Here is a 17341-nt window from a genome sequence, read left to right on the forward strand (position 1 = left end):
TCTTTCCCCCTTGCATACCAATGTGCCTACCTTCTCAAACCCAGAACCTTACCCTTCCGTATACTCTTTTGGTTCCAAAGGAGCCTCACAGCATCCAGAGAGGTGTGGACTCTGATGGAAAGGTGTGTGCAGTGGACAGCTGCCTGGGGAGGGCGGGAAGCTGGCCAGGGCAGGCGAGTGGTGGCCAATCAGACTTCTCTTCTTTCTGATGTCCAGCTGTTTGCCCTCCTCCTTCCTCAGCGGGTCCTCGTCCCATTCCTGTGCTTGGTGCCAGGGAATTCTCTCTCCCTCTGCCTACTCCATTCCCAGCTCCTCCCCACCTCCCGCCCTCATGTCTCCCTCTCTTTCACTGTCCCAGCCCCTTTGGGGAGGTAGGCAGTTCCTACCCTCTCAGAGGTCACCGCCCCTCAGATTCTGTGCTATTCTCGGAGAAGGCAGCAGTGGGGTGTGGGAGGGTGGGGGGCTTGCCTTCTCAGCTTTTTTCTCCAGCTAGAGAGTGATGATGCTTTGACTTCATAAATGGAACTCAAGGATTAAAGGGGCTAAGAGCAACTGCACCCCGACCACTGCCCACCCCTTGGAGCCCCCACATGGGAACCATAACTAAACAAAAATCACGGGAGGGAGGGACTGAAGACCAGGGCATTCAAAGAGGTGAATGAGGATGAGGTAGGATTTGAAAGCCAACTTCAGGTTCTCTGGAGATGATAGCAAGGAGGATACAAGATATTCTCCAAATCTGCTAAGGTTGGGCCCTAGAGAGGACTTCTGATCACAAACACCAGGAGGCATTATGTGAGGTTCTCACGCAGCTGAGAAGAATCCTCTCAAGATGTATTTACGGGGAGAAACTCTGTTTTGCTTGGTGCTACAGGCTCTGCAAGGCAGGCCGTACTGAAGATAGGGTGGGGGAAAGGTGTTGTGTCTCCCCAGGATTCTGCCAGCCTGCAAGTCTGTCCAGATTCTTCAGTTATGTACCTTCTCCCTACTCTCTCCCCCAGCCAGATGCTGAATCTCAGCTGCAAGGCCCCCTAAGGATCATCTAATCCAAACTCCTTATTGTACAGATGGAGAAACAAGACCCAGTGGGGTGAGGTGATTGCCCAAGGTCACACAGAGCCTGGGCCAGCTCCTAGATTCCTTGATTCTCAGGTTAGAGATTTCCCCTTTGTTCGTATGACCCTCCCCACATCCCCAGGAGTTCTGAGACAATGAGTCTTGCTGCCCTCATAACAGATGGCCTTGGCAGAGCTCATATCTGCCCGGGCACAGCACGTGAAGGGGCAGATCTAATAGCCTGGCCCAAAGGACAGTGCTTGGCCTGCAGCATTCCTGGGCACCAGCTGCCGTGGCCAGGCTTCCACCAGCCCAAGAACCAGGTCACCAGGGCAACACGTGTTTTTGTGCCCCTGGTAGATCTGCACCTGGGGAGAGACACCAACAAGGGTTCTGCTGGGTGGAGGGAGAGAGAGCCCCGGAGCTAGGCCGGTGCCCCGGAAGCAGATGGCATATTTAGCTGCTGTCCTTTGCTTTCTGTCCACAGCCAGAGGCCCTCTATCCCAGCAGTCAGACAGGGCCTCTCCCCTCCCACCCTTATCATTTATTCCCTGTGAGGAATGAAGACGCGACTGACCGTGCATTCCACCTGTCTCCTACTTCCACTCTCCCGCCCCACTTTCTGGTGACACACACCTCTGCACTCAGTCAGCGAGCCCCCTGCCCTGCGATTGGTCCGCCCCCAGGGCACAGCCAGCCTCACTGCGCATGCGCCTGTTTCCCCCGCCACTCCGCCCTAGCCAACGGCTCACCACCACCACCACCACCACCACCACCACCACCCTCACCCTGAACCCTCTGCGAGGAATCACTTTGAAACTGGTCTCATGTCATAGACCCTCTCCCAGCCTGGGCTCTGCTTTCATTAGCTCGTCTGTCACACGCTCTGGCTCCGTGGATTTTAGGGAGGGTCCGTGGGACGTGTATGAGTGACCTGTGTGGGGACTGTCTCACCATCAGTACTGCTCAGGCCCTCAGAGCCTGGGAAACAGGGGTGGGGTGGGGGTGGGGATTGGAGAGTGTGGGAGGTAGGGAGGTGGGGGGTGGGGGTAGAGAGTTGTGGGGGGCTGCGGGGGAGCTGCGGGCAGCCTTTCAAATCCGAGCCCCTCATTAAGAGAATCATAAGGCATGCTGATGGAATAGAGGTGGCAGGTGGTAGGGACAAAAGTCTGGCCAGCTGACCTTGTTGCTGCCCCTTTCATGGGCAGGGAGGGGTGTGGTGGAAAATTTCAGGAACCCTTCTGATTTTTGGACCACAGGGATATATTCCCTGCTGAGGGCTTATAGCCACATAACCCTGTGACGGGAACTGGCTCTCTCCCTTTCTCAGACACACACAGCCTACAGGGTACATGCCAAGGCTTCCTACCTTATTGCTCATGCTGCTTCCCCTCCCACTCATGTCCTTTCCCCGCTCTTTCCCCGCTTCTCCCACCTGGCAAAGTCTGATTCATCCCTAAGGCCCTGCTCCAACGATGGGAGCCTTTCTAGTTCCTCTCCGGGAGAGGTCAAGGCCCTCTCCACACACTCTCTCTACACAGCGTTATTACAAACTCTAAGACATGCAAGTATTAACTCACGAATTTCTCCCTTTACTAAGCTGTGAATTCCTCAAGGGCATGGTGTGTATATTACCTATCCTTGAATTCTTAGCTGGGAACCTTGCACATAGTTGATGTCTATTGAAAACTTGCTGAATTGAACTGAAGCAGGTCTTCAGGAGGCAGGGTGGGAGAGATGGGGACAGCAAGTGGCAGTTTTTACCTTAAGATAGTGTAGGCTGGGAGGATCACAAGTCCACTTCTATAACCTTCCATCTGAAGGAAGTTTCCAGGGCACCCGTTCTCACCCTTCTGTGGACATCTGCACAGCCCGTAGACACTTCCAAGTGAGGTAGCCCTTTGTTCTCGCCCTTGATACAACTCTGCCACTGCTTTGTGCTCTTACACTGCATCTCCTCAACTAGCCTGTAAGCTTCGCTTGGTCAGGAATGGTGTCTGCTTTGTCTTTTTGTATCAGGTTCAGTACTGAGCATTTCGTATCCATGGCTGAAAGACCTGGGGGCTTTGGGCTTCAAACATAGCTGTCAGATTTCTGGTCTGATTTTAGGAATAATTTTTCACAAGAGTTGTGATTTTGGGGAAGTTCACAGAGATAAGTCGTTGGAATAATTTTCTTAGAATTTCTTAAGAATAGGACCCTTTTCCACCCATCTTCTGAGAGCAAGTGAGAGGCGGCAGCAGGAGGAGAGGGGTGGCAAGATGGCTTTAAGGTATTATTCTTGACCTGTTCATGGTGTCAGGTTCAAGCGGGACGTTTTTCTTATTACTTTATTTCCTTTGCTGTGAAGCATGTTGGAATGTGAAAGTTGTTTCACAAAGTTAACGTGGTCTTCCGGAAGAACAGGTATATGAACAGAGTACGTATACACATCTATTCACACACACTTGCATATGTAGATGCCAAAAGCACTGAGAGATGAACTTGTGCATGGAGGAGGGGGCTTCCTGAAACCCAAGGGAAGTCAGCACATTGTGTGTGGGGTGGGGTGGGGGCAGTGCTGTAAAGCCTGTTTAACCGAATCCTCGCAGACATTCTAGATGGGATGGTGGTGATTGTGTTGCTACTGAAACAGACTAGTTTGGGTTTGCAGTCGCAGAGGAATGACCCCTTCCCCCGGCAGCCACAGGCGCTGCTCCCCAAGGGCATCATCAGAGGGGCTGAGGTTGAAAGGTGTGAGTAAGGTGCAGAAGAGGGCTTATCCAGGCCAGAGCACCAGGTTGCTTACAGCCAGTTACTATATTGACTTTAAGCAGAAGCCTTAGAGAAACCAGCTGCAGCTAGGAAGAATGAGGCAGTTTACGGGAGCATGGGGAAGGAGGCTAGGATAAAATGGGCCCCATTTTTCATAAATTAGCAAAAGAGAAGGGTGAGAAAGAGAACAATGGGAACTTCTTGAAGTTAGAAACCTAGCTTAGTACAATTTCTTAAAAATCTCTGCAACTTTTCTAACCTACCTTGAGGGTGGGCACCATGTCCTACTCATGTTTAGAACACCCCGTCGCCCCCACCAACATATACACGCAGGGGACTGTGGAGGGGCAGCATCCCTTAGAGCAGGTCAAGGGAGGAAGAAAGCCAGTCAGCCCTTGGGGCCCAGGCTCCCTTGGAGGCCTGCCAAGCTGCACCGAGGCCGGGCAGGGAGGGTGGGAACACTGGGGGCAGGACAGTCCACACAGGGAATAAATTACTGCAAGGGAAGGGATTAATATTTAGGACTTGTCCTGCATTAGAGCAATGTCTAAAGGGTGGAGCCGTAGACTGGAACGTGAGTGTGGGAGGGGCCTCAGAGGGGTTAACAGATGTGGGAACTGAAAGCAGAAGGGATAGTAAGGTCAGACAGCAAACTGGATCAGACAGCATCCTCACCTGGGTTCCCAAAGGTTCCCACCGGTGCTCACCTTTGATGGGAATCAGCCCCCAACCCAGGGCCTCTGTACCTCTGTGCCCTGTAGACCCCATAGGAGAGAGAACTGCTTTCACAGCCCCTGGCTCTTTGAGTCGAAACTCCTTGGCCTTGGAAAATCACCCCTGAGGGAGGCGAAGAGGAACACTGGCGCTCGCTGTGACCGGCACCGGCCACCAGGTGTCGCTGATGTGTCTGTCTGAGAGGGGAGGCCAATTTACACACGTGGAAAAGGTTTCTGGGAGATTCCCAGGAGCCCCGCCCCTTCTTGCCGGTTTTGCAGCAACTGCTCTGGGGGTGGAAAGGATTGGGCCATCCACACTGATAGAGAACAGATGGCGGGGCAGGGCTGGTGGCTCTGCACCCTCCACTATGGACACTGTTCCTCAGGCATCAGGCCTCTTGTCCAGAGTGGCTAAGGCGGGGCTACTCGCAGGGGCCCACCCCTCTCCCACTGGCTGATTTCTAGTTCCTGAGCCATTCTTTTCCCGTTCTGTTCCTCCCTGCTCTTTCTCTCGGACTAGAGACGCCCAGTCAGGAGGGTACGTGATGTGTTCGCCCTGGAGGAGGAGGGCCCCGGCTCCTCCCTGTGAAGAGATGGCCAGTGCGAGCTCTTGAGGGAGCCCTGACCGTCCCTTGGCCATGCCCTTGCACTTCCTTTTTGGAGAACACAGGCCGGCAAAGAGCCAGCATCATGTCTGGTGTCAGCAAAGGAGTGGAGCAGCAGTTTGGGAGGATGGATCCTTGGCCAAGAGGGCCTGGGTTTCTTGGCCTTTCGGAGTGAGAGATGCTTTTGAAGGCGGAGTCCCCTGCAGGACTTTTCGAGCCTCACCTCTAGGCTGCCCCTGACCATTTTCTTGCTTTGCCAGGACCGAGATCCAGATGTCAGTCCAGGCCCAGACTTACCCAGGAGTGACGGGGGGCGGAGAAGGGACTATGAAGTTTTTAGACAGACATCTGTGCTTCTGGGGCCAGAAGTCTGGGTGTGCAGTAGGTGTCTTTAAGCTGGGTGGACCCAACCAAGTTCTGAGAAGTCTTGCTCTAGAGGCCATAGGTGCAGCAGAGTGTGTGGCTTGGCCTGCCCCAGGAAGGTGGGATAAGAAAGGCAAAGCTGGGAGTAAGAGGAAGATAGAGAAAGTGAATGGTGAGCAAGGTCCCTGGACCACCAGCATTCAAGTGCTGTCAGAGGAGGCCCAGAGCAGAGCAAGACCTAGATGACCACAGACTGCAGCAAGCGGAAGCACATCATGAGGTCCAGCGGGATCGGTGGCTTCAGGTGGTTCCCATCCAGCCGCAGGTAGCGGAGGTGTGGCACATTCTCCAGATCCGAGGAGAAGTCATGGAAGGAGACGAGGTTGTTGGGGCAAATCTGGGTCCCGTTGATTTCTATGGAGAAAGAAGAGGAGAGGTAAGTAGGAGAGGACAGTGGGGTCAGGACAGAGGGGGCTGCGGGCACTGACAAGGAAGGAGACAACTGAGAGTAAGGACTCTCGAGCGCTCCGGTATAGAATTGGCTGACTTTGGGAATCGGTGACCATGGTCAAGTTGACCGTAAACTCCAGGCCCAGTTTATTCATTTGAAAATGAAGTTGGAATTGATCCATAATTGTTATTGGAAATTCACTCTGAAGAGTTGTGGAGGGAGTAAGCTTTGAGCTGGACCTTTAATGTTAGGTAGGACTATTGCAGGGGGTTACCTGGGGGATGGGATTCTGATAGAGGGACCTATCTGAATGGAGTTGTGGAGGCCAAAAAGGTCACAGCAGAATCTGGGAGCAGTAAACAGCACAATGTGATGGACCAGGGACAGTGAGCTGGAAAGGCGAGTTGTGGCCACAAATTATGGTTGACTTTCTAATATTTCACTAAAGATTGAGGCTTTGATCTCCAGTCTGAGGAATGGCATTGAGCAGGATGGTAGCATCCCAGGGTGTGAAATCTGGAAGGGGCCTATGATGAGGTTTATACTGCAGAAAGACGAATCTAGCCACAGTGTGGAGAAATGGTGGGGCGAGGCGAGATCTGAAGCCAGCGGGTAGATGTAAGCATTTCTTGACCTGGATGGGAGGTACGTGGATGGATAGAAGGTAGTCACGTTAACTGAAATAGGAAGAGGAAAGGCAGTCTGGGGAGGGCACAGAGCCCTTGGGGCTTGCTGAGCCTATTGATTCTGATGTGATTTCTGATTCTAAAAAGCTGGAAAGGTAAGTTGTGGCCAAATTTTGGTAAGCTTTCCAACGGAACATGAGATTTCATTTTCTCTTTCACCTCTTGTTAGATGACATCGGATGTGTCATCTTCTAAATGAATTTTTATTTCCCCTAAGCCTTGCCTCATTTATCATGTGTAGGGTCGTTGATCTTCTCTCTTCATCACTGGAACAGGAGAAAGAGTCCTGACATAGATGGATTTTCTTCTTAGAGCTTTTGTGACTTTAGACTGTCACCTGACCACCCTGACGTTCAGTTCCCAGGTTTGTGGCATGATGAGAGTGGGTGTGATTTTTCTGACTTCATCCTCAGGAGGCTGGCTGTCCCCCAACTGCCTGTTTTCCACAACCCGGTAGAGACCTGTCACCATGTAATAGGTACCCTCACTTTACTCCCTGCAGGGTAAAATTAGACAGTTTTCCCTTTTCCTGAATTTGTCTCTTGCCAGATTTTAAAAGGCCCTCTCCCACTTTGTGTAATTATTCCAGATGAGTGAGCAAGCCTGTTCGCCCCGCCATTTGTTTCAAGACTGTAGAAACTCAACAATCTTCCTCTCATCCTTTGGCTTGGAAACTAAGGATTCCCGATATTGTTTTAGGGGCACCCCACTTTCCCTGTGCTCTCCTTCATCCCTGAAGCTACTGCGTTCCCTGTGCGGTATATCCTGATTTTGTTCAAGGACCTAATAATCTCTCTTTTGTTTTTAAACCTTTCTGCGGATGCTCTGCTCAGAGCTGACATTTTTGATGGAAACAAAATTGCGACTTCCAGCTTCTTCTTCTAGGCTGCAACTGATAACTCAAGCCCAGGACCCTGTAAATGTAGCTGAGGCCAATTCTGCCCCAAGTGACTAAATACTCCAGCTTTCCAGACAGATTCAGAAAGCACCTGTATATGGACATGTTTTTCTGGCTGCTGCATTTTCACCGGTTGCAGACCCTGAATATACAGCTGCCATTCTGCGTATACATTTTACAGATACTTTAAACATAGGCTCAGACTGGGGAAGATGCTGCCTCTCACAGCTGCCAGCTTCTGCCGTGGACAGGCCCAGGACATTTCAGAGTGGGCGTTTAAATACCACTGTTCTTCTTTTAGAAGAATGTCCAGGACTATATTCCACGTCTAGCCTAGCTATAGATCTGGAGGGCTAAGAAGCTGGGGTGGATAAGAAGGGACAGAGTAAGAGAAGCTTGTACCCTCCAAGCATGGTATTCGGGGTACGGTATCCATGTTAAATGACTGCATCCTCCTATCAACTTTGTGACAGAAGTATTATTACCATTCTCACTTTACAGATGAGGGAAATTCCCAAAGAGGTCAAACATCTGTTCAAGGTCATACAGATAGCGAGTGGCAAGGCCGAGATTTGAAGCCCTGTGCCAAACGGGGTGCTTTTTGTGCCATCCCACCCTGAGCCTCCTGAGAAAGGGCTGAGGTGGCGTGTCCCCAGCCCCGCTCCCTGCGGCCCAGCACGGCCCATCCCACTCACTCTCGATGCTGTTGTTGTTGAGGTATAGGTGCTCCAGCTTGTTGCTGAAGGCAGGTACGTTGCTGATCTTGTTGTGCGCCAAGTGGAGCACGAGCAAGTTGGAGATGTTAAAGGAGTTCTTGGGGAGCCCCCTGTCGGACAGCCTGTTGTAGTTGAGGTGAATGAAGGCAAGGTTGGGGAAGGCCTTGAAGTACCCATTAGGGATTGTCTCGATCTCGTTGCTGTCCAGGTAGAGCTGGTGAATGGCCGTGGGAACCTTGGGTGGCATCTTTTTTAGGGTGTTGTGGGCCAGGTTGAGCTGCATGAGGCTCTTGAGGCCCTGAAAGGTGTCAGGCTTGAGGACGATGTCACTCAGCCTGTTGTGCTGGAGGTCCAGGAGCAGCAGGTTCTCCAGCTTGCTGAAGGCGCCGGGTGGGATCCTGGAGATACGGTTCTGGCTCAGCCTCAACTGTTCCAGGTTCCGGGGCAGGGCCGAGGGCACCTCTGCCAGCTCGTTCTTCTCCATGTAGAGGAACGCCAGGCTGGGGAGTTTCTCCAGCACCTTCTGGTCTACCTTGCGAATTCGGTTGTTGTCCAGGTTGACCCACCTCAGGTCTGTGGCATTCTTGAAGGACTCCACTGGGAGCTCAGTTATGAAGTTGTTCTGGAGATAGAGATAATGGATGCGAGATGGGATGACAGGGACCTTTCTAAGGTTGCGGCTATCACAGTAGAGGGCAGATGGGAAATCATGGGGGCAGTAGCATTCCCGAGGACAGTCAGGAAAGATAGATGGAGGGCCTGGTGGGAGGGGAGGAGGCAGGTCTGTAGGCTCTGATGGCTCATGGGGCTGAAAAAATCTGGGTGTGGGCCTGGGTCTTGGCCTGGGCCTGGGCCTGCTAGGTCTTGGTCGTCTTGTTGGCTGGCCTTGGGCCACTGAGGCCAAGATGAGAAGTGGGAGGAGCCAGCAGAGGGATGACTTCATGATCCAGGTGATGTACCTGCAGGGAGGAGACACGGGAGGTTATTAGCCTGCTGGACCTCACGAATTAGAGGCTATGTCTTTGCAGCTAAAGTTGGCCAGGATGGGCTCCAGGATGGCTGTGGGAGGGGCCTGTGAAAGCATTTTCTGTTTGCCTGTATCCAGTAGGTGAGAAAGTAACAAGGGCTTGAGAGTCTGGGTCCCCTGCCCAGAGGCCTAGCCGCTCAAAGTGTTCAGCCTCCTCTGAAGAGGCGAGCCATACTGGCAGAAAGCACACTGGGCTGTGAATCAGGAGTGCTGGGGCTTGCTGGAGAAGACCATCAACCTCTTGGCCCTCAGTCTTCCCATCTGCAGCATGAGAAAATATTCTCTGTTCTTATAAGAGGGATGGTAGGACATATGAACCATAGAGTTCTGGGGTGTTACATCTGGAAGGGTCCTTAGAAATTTCACAGCTCAATGGTTTTCAAACTTTGCCCCTATTTCTGAGAGAAGGAGACCGAGAGGATGGCCTCGGGGTACCCCCAACTCATGCCTGTGCCAACTTGAGCAACTCTGTGTGGTTTTTTTTTTAAGTCTGTTGTCTATATTGAGGTTTAACCAGAGCAGTCACTTGAAGAAGAAGAAAAAAAATCACTTTGCTAAAAATGGTCTGAAATCCACCAATCAAGTCCAGATTCTACTGTTTATAAGAATCGAGTACTGCAGGGAAGAAGTGGCTTGCCAAGGCCAGGAAGCTATTTAGACCCAGGACTAAAGCCCAGGTCTCCCGCCTTCCAGAAAAGCCGTGGAGATCTTGGAGAGGAAGGAAAGTACGGCCGGCATCCTTGTGTCCTCCCTGCACACCCCTCGCCCCTCTGCTCAGCTCAGAGAACGCTGGTCTTTGCCAGCAGGAGACATACCAAGAATTCTCCCCAGATGTGGAGGCTTCTGGGAAAGTAAACAGGAAAGGATCGAAAGCTGTGGCGAAACCACTTTCATTTCCTGTGATTCAGTATTACTGCTCTCATCTCCACTGGAATTGGTGGTGTTGAGGCATCAAGAAGAACTTTCTGCTAGCCTATGTGACATAGCGGAATAGGGTGCTGAAGGATGTTTTGGGTTTGCCCTTCCCATTGGCCCTCATGATATCTAGATAGGGCCACGTAGTTTGAGTTGAATTAAGCTGGGAAACAGCAATAGACCCAGGGTCACGGACACAAAGCGGCAGCTCGCATAGGCTTCCCCGCTGGCCTGGCTGGGAAGAGTCCAGGGAGGGGGTTTCATGTACCACTCCCTCTCCAGGGTCATTATCTTTTTGAGTCCATGTCAGCTTAGATTCCTCCCGGTGTGAGTGACCCAGTGCCGGCCTCTTGCTGGCTTTGCTCAAAGGAAGATGAGCAAAGCCCCTCACCAGCTGCTTAGTCCTGAGCCAGATGCTCAGGAGGAGCTAAATGATATAAGAAACAGAAGAGAAGGCAGAGCTCAGCCCTGGAGAGGCACTCCTCTCCTGTACCATGCACATAAGCAAACTCATGTTCACAGGTGCTCTGTGAGCGTGTGTGAACCCTTACACGGTACACCGAATATGGGAAGGAAAGAGGGAGGGAAGGCAAACAGACAGACAGACAGATGGGAAAGAGGGAAGATATTGCCTGCAGCCTCTGTTGCCTCTCCACCTCTCTCTAAGGTGGTCTGTTCCCAGGCTAGCCTCTCCAAGGGGGTCCAGGAGGGCCATTTTTCCTGGACCTCCTATCACAAAGGACCTTGCAGTTGGGTTCTTGGCTTTATCTCCAGTTGAGGCTGTAACGGCCTCAGGGGTACACTGAAGGGACAGAAAAGAGAAGGCATTCATTATAAACCTACACTTGGAGTCTTGTGGCCAGAATTCACACCACTTTTAATTGGTGAACTATAAATTAATATTTTATAAGTCTTGAATAGAACACCATCATTTTGCATATAAATTTTAAGGGAGTAGTTAAAGCATTAGTATGTGAAAAACAAACATTTTTAAAAGCCCCAATTTTTGTAACCCTGATTTTTTTTTATTTTGACATTTCTTCATTTTCTTATCACTCAGAAGTCTGAAAATAAGCAAGCAATCTCTCATGCTGTGAGAAGCCCTGCCCCAAGGAGGCTCCCCAGCACTGGCTGGGACCCCCTATTTCCTGGAATTGCCTTTGTCACCAAAAGCATCTACCAGGTACTAGGCCCCAAGTTAAGTGGCTAAAGCGTGTCCAGAGCTTCCAGCAGGAGCTCACTCTGTGAGGCACATTGACTTAGGAGACTGGCCTGGGTAGCCCTGGTGCCCATGATGATGAGTGACAGGCTCACAGTTCAGTGACAGGATCACAGCTCTAGCAGGCAGGCCAACCTACCGCTCCTTCCGCCCACAGTGAACATAGGCCTTCCTCATTCCCATCTTCCTCCCAGGCTCCTCAAGAATTCCTGTGATCTGCCCACCAGCCCTTCCTCTGATCCTTTTACATGCCAAACCTCTGGGGGCTGGCCGAGCAACTCCCAGAGCTGATGGGAGGTTCCTGAGTAAAAGCTCCCTGGACTTGGTCTGTGGAGAAGTTGGATCTGCTGGCTCCTTTCTCTTAGCCCGGGGCCGAACCATTCCGTGTGTGTGCGCACACGCCCATGCTCCTTTCTCGAGGAAACAGCCTTCATTTCTAAGGCTTTTCTTATCGGGCAACGCCTCTTCCTGCTGGAGCTTGGCCCTCTGGAGGGAAAGTCCTGACAGCACGGCTCTGGCAGTGCATGTGACAGTCTATGTCCCTGAAACCAGAGTATGTGTGACAGACTGGAGGTCCCTGAACTCCAAGGGGAGTTATACCCACCCCCAACTAAAGCCCAAAGTCATACTTTCTTATGTTCCTGCCTTCCAGAACCTTCTGTCTAATCACAAGCTCCCTTGGGGTGGGTCATAAGTGTGTGTGAATTTTAAATTTTTTATGCTTGTGCAAGCACACCTCCTCACCTCTCACCCTTCTACTCGGCCATGTTCACTGCTCAGTCACTGGACACTTGTTGACCACCGACAGTCACCGACCTCATGCAGCTCTGTTCACCGGCATTGGCTCTCAAAATGCTGCTGCTTCATGGGAGAGTCACAACTGCTTTCTTTGCCTGACCCAAAATTCAGTCTCTCCCTTTAAGAACATTTCCTAAGAGAGTTTTAAATTTGAATTTCAGTTCCAAGTATTGGAGATCTGGGCTCGAATCCTGGCTCTGCCCCTTCACCCCTGGCTCCTCATCTGTGTAAGGATCAAATGGGATCACGCACAGAAAGGCATGTCATAGTGCATAAACTCTCTACAAATGACAGGGGTTTAGATTATTCATTGATTTGTTTATATTTGTTTTTCCAGAGCAGATTCTCTGGAAAGACTGATTTTAAAATGAGCTAGCCCTCTTCCCAACCGAGCTCATGAATTCATTCACTTAAGGTTTGAACTCCTGGGACTGGTGTGATGTTCAGGTTCATGGTAGGCCTGGGTTGAGGTCCAATGGGTTTGTCAAGTCATTAGGAGCAAGTTTAAGGGTAATTTGCTTTGTATAGAGAGTCTGGGCTTGGGTTAAGCTGGGAATGAGGTTGGGTGTGACCCGTTAAAGGATTACTCCACACTACTTACTGGCATTCTTCTTCCTTGTCAGATTTTCTGTCTAGTTGGTCACCCCTAAACCTCCACAGCTTAACTCAGCTAGCAACCCTGCCATGGAGAACAGGGTGCCCCTGCCCCAGAGCCACACCCAGGGACATTTGGCATGATGCTCTTGCTCTGTTCCCTTCCTTCTGTTCTAAACTCAGACTTCTGAAGTTCATCCTGCCACCTTTATCTCTTCCGGAATCCCAGAGGGAGTTGGAAGCCAAGAGAATCAGGTGATCTCTGCCCATTTGTTAGCAGAAGAGTGAGGCAGCCCACCCAGGCAGTCTGGGACCTTCTCGAGGCCTCTATGTAGGGCTCGTGTGTCCCTGAGGTAACAAGAAGTATGATATAGGGGCACGATGAATTCAACACACCACTGATGCAGCTCCTCCTTTCCTGGGGGTTGAAATCAGTTGAAATCAGTAGAAGGCTGGCACGGTGGGGTGAGAGCTTCATGGTGCAAACTAGAGAGGGGAGGAAAGTTCTCAGCCCCTCCGCCAGTACTTAGTGACATGACCCTGCTCTCAGCCTCAGTTTCCTTATCTGTAAGAGGGGGATAAAAAATCTTCCCTATCCTGTACTCCTCACCCAGTTATTGTCAGAAGCAAGTGTAATAAGTAACTTTAAAATGCGTTGTTGATCAAGAAGTGCTAAAAATAAATATAACGCTGTGATGGAGAGACCATCTGTCTCCCCAGCATCTACCACAAGGCAAAGTGTAAACAGGGGGAAGGTTTTTCTGGCCTCCGGCCACTAGTGCAGAAGAGCAAGTTTTCCATCCCAAGGGGCTGGGGAAGGAACAAGGGTGAGATGGCTCTCTTCCTCACCTCGCCATCTCCTTCTTCCTCCCTCCATCCCCTAGCATTTCCACCCCTTGGAGAAAAGCCTAGAAGAATCCGTTCTAGGTGCTTATAGATCTGAGTCTTAACCCCGTAACTCTTCAGCTGCTTCACTGGGTGCTCTTGGGCAAATCTCTGACCCCAATTAAGCTTCAGCTCCCTCATCTGTAAAATGGACACACTAACACCTTCTTATGATGTTGATTTGAGGGTTAAATTAGTAAACGTGTGTAAAGTGAGGGCTCAGTGAATATTAAGCTATTTTTGGCATTATTTCAAAGTAATAAGGTCTCTTTACCTTCAGATTGGCCAGAAGGCAGCCCAACCCTCCATCCAAAGCAGAGAGCCTTGCAGGTGGGTACTGGCTCATGGATTTCCCGCAACTCATTCACACAGAGCACCTTTCTTCTCTTTGGGACCTGTGAGACCACACTAGGGTCACAGAGTCAAGTAATCAGAGATACAGTAGAAGCCCCAAGCCACCTGGGACTGCTCTCTCTGTCCTCCAATTCACTACCGCCCCCAAGCCCACACACACACACCTTTCTGCAGCAGGTGAGGGGATGTGGTGAGAGAAGGCACAGAGCTGGCTGTTGAGTCCCATTGTGATTCATGACTTCCCCTCCCAACCTTTCATACCTGGCTCTTTTGCTCCTTCCAGCCTTGAAACGCTTCCCTCACATGCCCAATAAATGGGGCTGTCCACTGCACAGGGCTTATTGCTCAGCCCATCTTCTGTGTGAGGCCATCAGAACAGACAGCTGTTGGGCAGGAGGAGAGGGGATCTGGAAGGGATGGGGAGAGGCCCAGCTCAGTGCCTCAGGGGGCTCAGGGCAGGCGGATTAGCAGGGGAGAGGAAACATTAGCTTTGGGGGACTATCTTGGGGAACCTTTCTTTCTAGGATGTTCCCCCATGATATGGCTGCCATATCGTGGTTTGCAAGGAGGACGGAGGGGGATTTCTCACAGAAGGTCTTCCCTGCTCCCTCAGTGCACACACCATCCCCACAAAAGAGGGTGGCCAATTTGGGGTACTCTGGAGCTCCTCCAACACACAGTCCTCGTCCAGGAGACCAAACAGTCCTTCTGCCCAGCTAACATTGCTCTTTAATCCCAGCACAGATCTCCCTCCATACCCTGATTCTGGTTCTCAAGCCCTGGCTGACCATCAGGATCCATTCAAATGTTAAAACAGTGACGGATTCCTGAGTCTCCATCCGGTAGGTCTGGAGCGAGGGGTTCAGACATCTATATTTTTAGTAAATCCCCCCACTCTCCTCTCCCCTGCTCCCAGGTGATCGTGAAGATCCGCTGTATTTGGGGACCCTGCTCTAGCCCACCCTTGCCTGCCTTGGGACAGCACTGTGTTGTGGAGATGGAGTGGGGTCACTCTGATTGGAAACAAGCCCCATTTAGTTGCGCACTCCAGTTTTCCCCTCCCTGACAGATTAAGCAACTCCTATCTTTTTCTCTGCCACAAGAACCCGTTGCTAAAGGCTTTAAAGAGAAATCTTTACCGGATGCCTGCAGAAAAATAAATAAACACCCCCAAAGCTGGGGATTAGGATTTCCAAAGCTTGGAAGCTGGGTTCTTTCTTCTCTTTCTTTCCAAAAGCCAGTGGTTTGGACCAGTGAGGCAGAGAAGTTCAGCGTTACTGGGAAGATACGGTGCAGGTCGGAAAGCCACTTTTTCTCCCTCCCGCCCAATTAATTTCTAAAGAACGAAGAAATCCTTCCAGCTCCTGCTCTTGTTCATCTCCTCCCCGCTCCACCTAGACTCAGCACACGATTTTCTTTGGACCTGCCATCTCAGTGGAAAGTGTACTTTCTCTTTGCTCTTACTGCTGGGGAGGCACGTGAGAGGGCGAGAGACAAGATGTGGGGTGTGTGTGTGTGTGTGTGTGTGTGTTTAGCTCTGCATGTCAGATGCAGTCAGAGAGTGCAGGTGAATGGGCAGGAGGCTTCATGTGTGTATATGTAATGTGTGTATGTGTATGTGTATGTGTGAGCATGTGTGTGTGTGAAGTACAGCCTCTGTGCTATGTGTATACAGTGCAGCCTCTGTGTTACGTGTGTGCGCATGTGCCTGTAACAGCGAGTAACAGTATATGAAAGGTGAAGAGAAATAGGTTCTTGAGTCCAGTTTCTATGGAATCACCTGATCTGTAGAAATACTGTGTGCAGCATAACTCTGTGCTACAACAAACATCTGTACCAAGAAAGTTTAACTTCTGCAGCCAGCAAATACACAGCCAGCAAATACAGAGGATGACGGAGAGAAGGAAGAGGACCAGGGGGTAGAAGCAATGAAGAAGACTAATTTGAGCTCATCTGAAAGGAGACAAAGGTGGAAGGAAGGAGGGAGGAGTCAGAGACCAGATCAAAAACCTAAGCTGGACATAGCAGGAGGACACTTGTTGGAGGAAGGAGGCTTCCTACCCATCTCCCGACTGGGCTTACCTGCACACACCTGCCTCTGTTCTCAGCTCTAGGTCAGTCTCCCTCCTCTTCCTCCCCTGCCCTTCGGTGGAGTGTGGCAGCAGAGAGCCAGCTAGAAGCTCTGATCTCCCTGGGAGCCTGCTTGTGTTTGCCTGACTTTTCTTCTACCAGATCCTATTGGGGTGGGGAGGTTAGGTTAGGGGGAGGGACGGGCAGATTGTAGAGAGGGAGGGGAGGAGGGGGGAGGAGAAAAAGAGGGAGGGAGCTTGGGAAAGGAGGAATGACAACAATAAAGTCTTTATTTGGCAGCCAAAACTCCCAAAGACTTCATCCACACACCATGCCCACTAATGAACTCGTTTTTAATAACATTTCCTTCTGCTGCCCTTGCTCTTAGGGAGAGATCGCTTGACCCATGTTTAGGAAACAAGCCAAATTAACAGAGGAAAAGGCATGAAAAGCAAACTGTGTGTGGCCGGAGCAGCATGGCTGGTTCCACCAGCCTGTTTTGCTCCTCTCCCTAATAACGCCTTGCTTCCTGTTGCTCCCCTAATGTTAAATTCCCAAACCAGTGAGGGATGTGGGGCATTTCCTCTGAGCTGTGACAATCCTTCCCTACGTCATCTTCTCTAGGAGGTTGCTAAGGGAGTGGAGTCTTGCTGTGCATGAGCTGGCATGGGAGATAGCCTTGGTTCGGCTGCCAGGAGGATGCTCTGGGGATCAGAGAGGGAAAAGTCTGGCCTGAGGTCACATAGCAAATTAAGACAGAATTAAAATTTGATATAAGACCTAAAGTCAATGTCCCTAGCCTATGTGGACAATGTCAGTGTCTTCTTTCAGCTTCTCCGCACTCAGGATGTGGGGGCTATATGGTCATCACACAAGGACATGGGACAATCTAAGTGTCCCCTGTCCATGCCATCCCAGAAGACCCATTTAAGTCAGACTGTTACCTCAAACAATTGTCCTCGATTAAAAAAGGGCAACACAGCTGCAGTTAAGTAGCAACCATTGAAAATTCCTGCCACCCCAACTGACTGCTTAGAAAACCCAATGATTCTTACTTTTTCTGTCATCAGGTCCATGAAGAAAGTGCTGCAGAGCCCTGTGACAGGGAACTCCTACCACCCCTCCCAACCTGGGGCAGAGGAAAGAACGTTAAGATCAGGGTCAGCAGTCCTGGACTCTGCCACTTACAAGCTACATGGTCTTGGGCAAGTTACTTAATCATGTGGAACCTCGG

The 17341-nt window shown here is 50.9% G+C and overlaps 1 protein-coding gene across 1 annotated transcript; it reads right to left on the minus strand.

Annotated features, from left to right (window-relative positions):
- Window positions 1-3331: 3331 nt before the first annotated feature.
- PRELP (proline and arginine rich end leucine rich repeat protein) lies at window positions 3332-16226 on the minus strand. The gene is made up of 3 exons (XM_006922881.3): window positions 16120-16226; window positions 8225-9204; window positions 3332-5908 (listed from the first exon to the last, which is right to left on the minus strand). Exons 2-3 carry the CDS (start codon window positions 9186-9188, stop codon window positions 5733-5735), a joined length of 1140 nt encoding a protein of 379 aa, XP_006922943.1. The 5' UTR covers window positions 9189-9204; window positions 16120-16226; the 3' UTR covers window positions 3332-5732.
- Window positions 16227-17341: the final 1115 nt, after the last annotated feature.

Source organism: Pteropus alecto, unplaced genomic scaffold (genome assembly GCF_000325575.1).
Source record: "Pteropus alecto unplaced genomic scaffold, ASM32557v1 scaffold359, whole genome shotgun sequence".
NCBI lineage: Eukaryota > Metazoa > Chordata > Mammalia > Chiroptera > Pteropodidae > Pteropus > Pteropus alecto.

What these genes read in the sequence shown, in the direction of transcription:
- PRELP (XM_006922881.3), bottom strand. Translation starts at nt 9,188, where the DNA reads ATGAAGTCATCCCTCTGCTGGCTCCTCCCACTTCTCATCTTGGCCTCA. An exon ending in CAACAACAACAGCATCGAGA is followed by an intron (nt 5,909 to 8,224) that starts GTGAGTGGGATG and finishes CTTTCTCCATAG; the next exon opens with AAATCAACGGGACCCAGATT.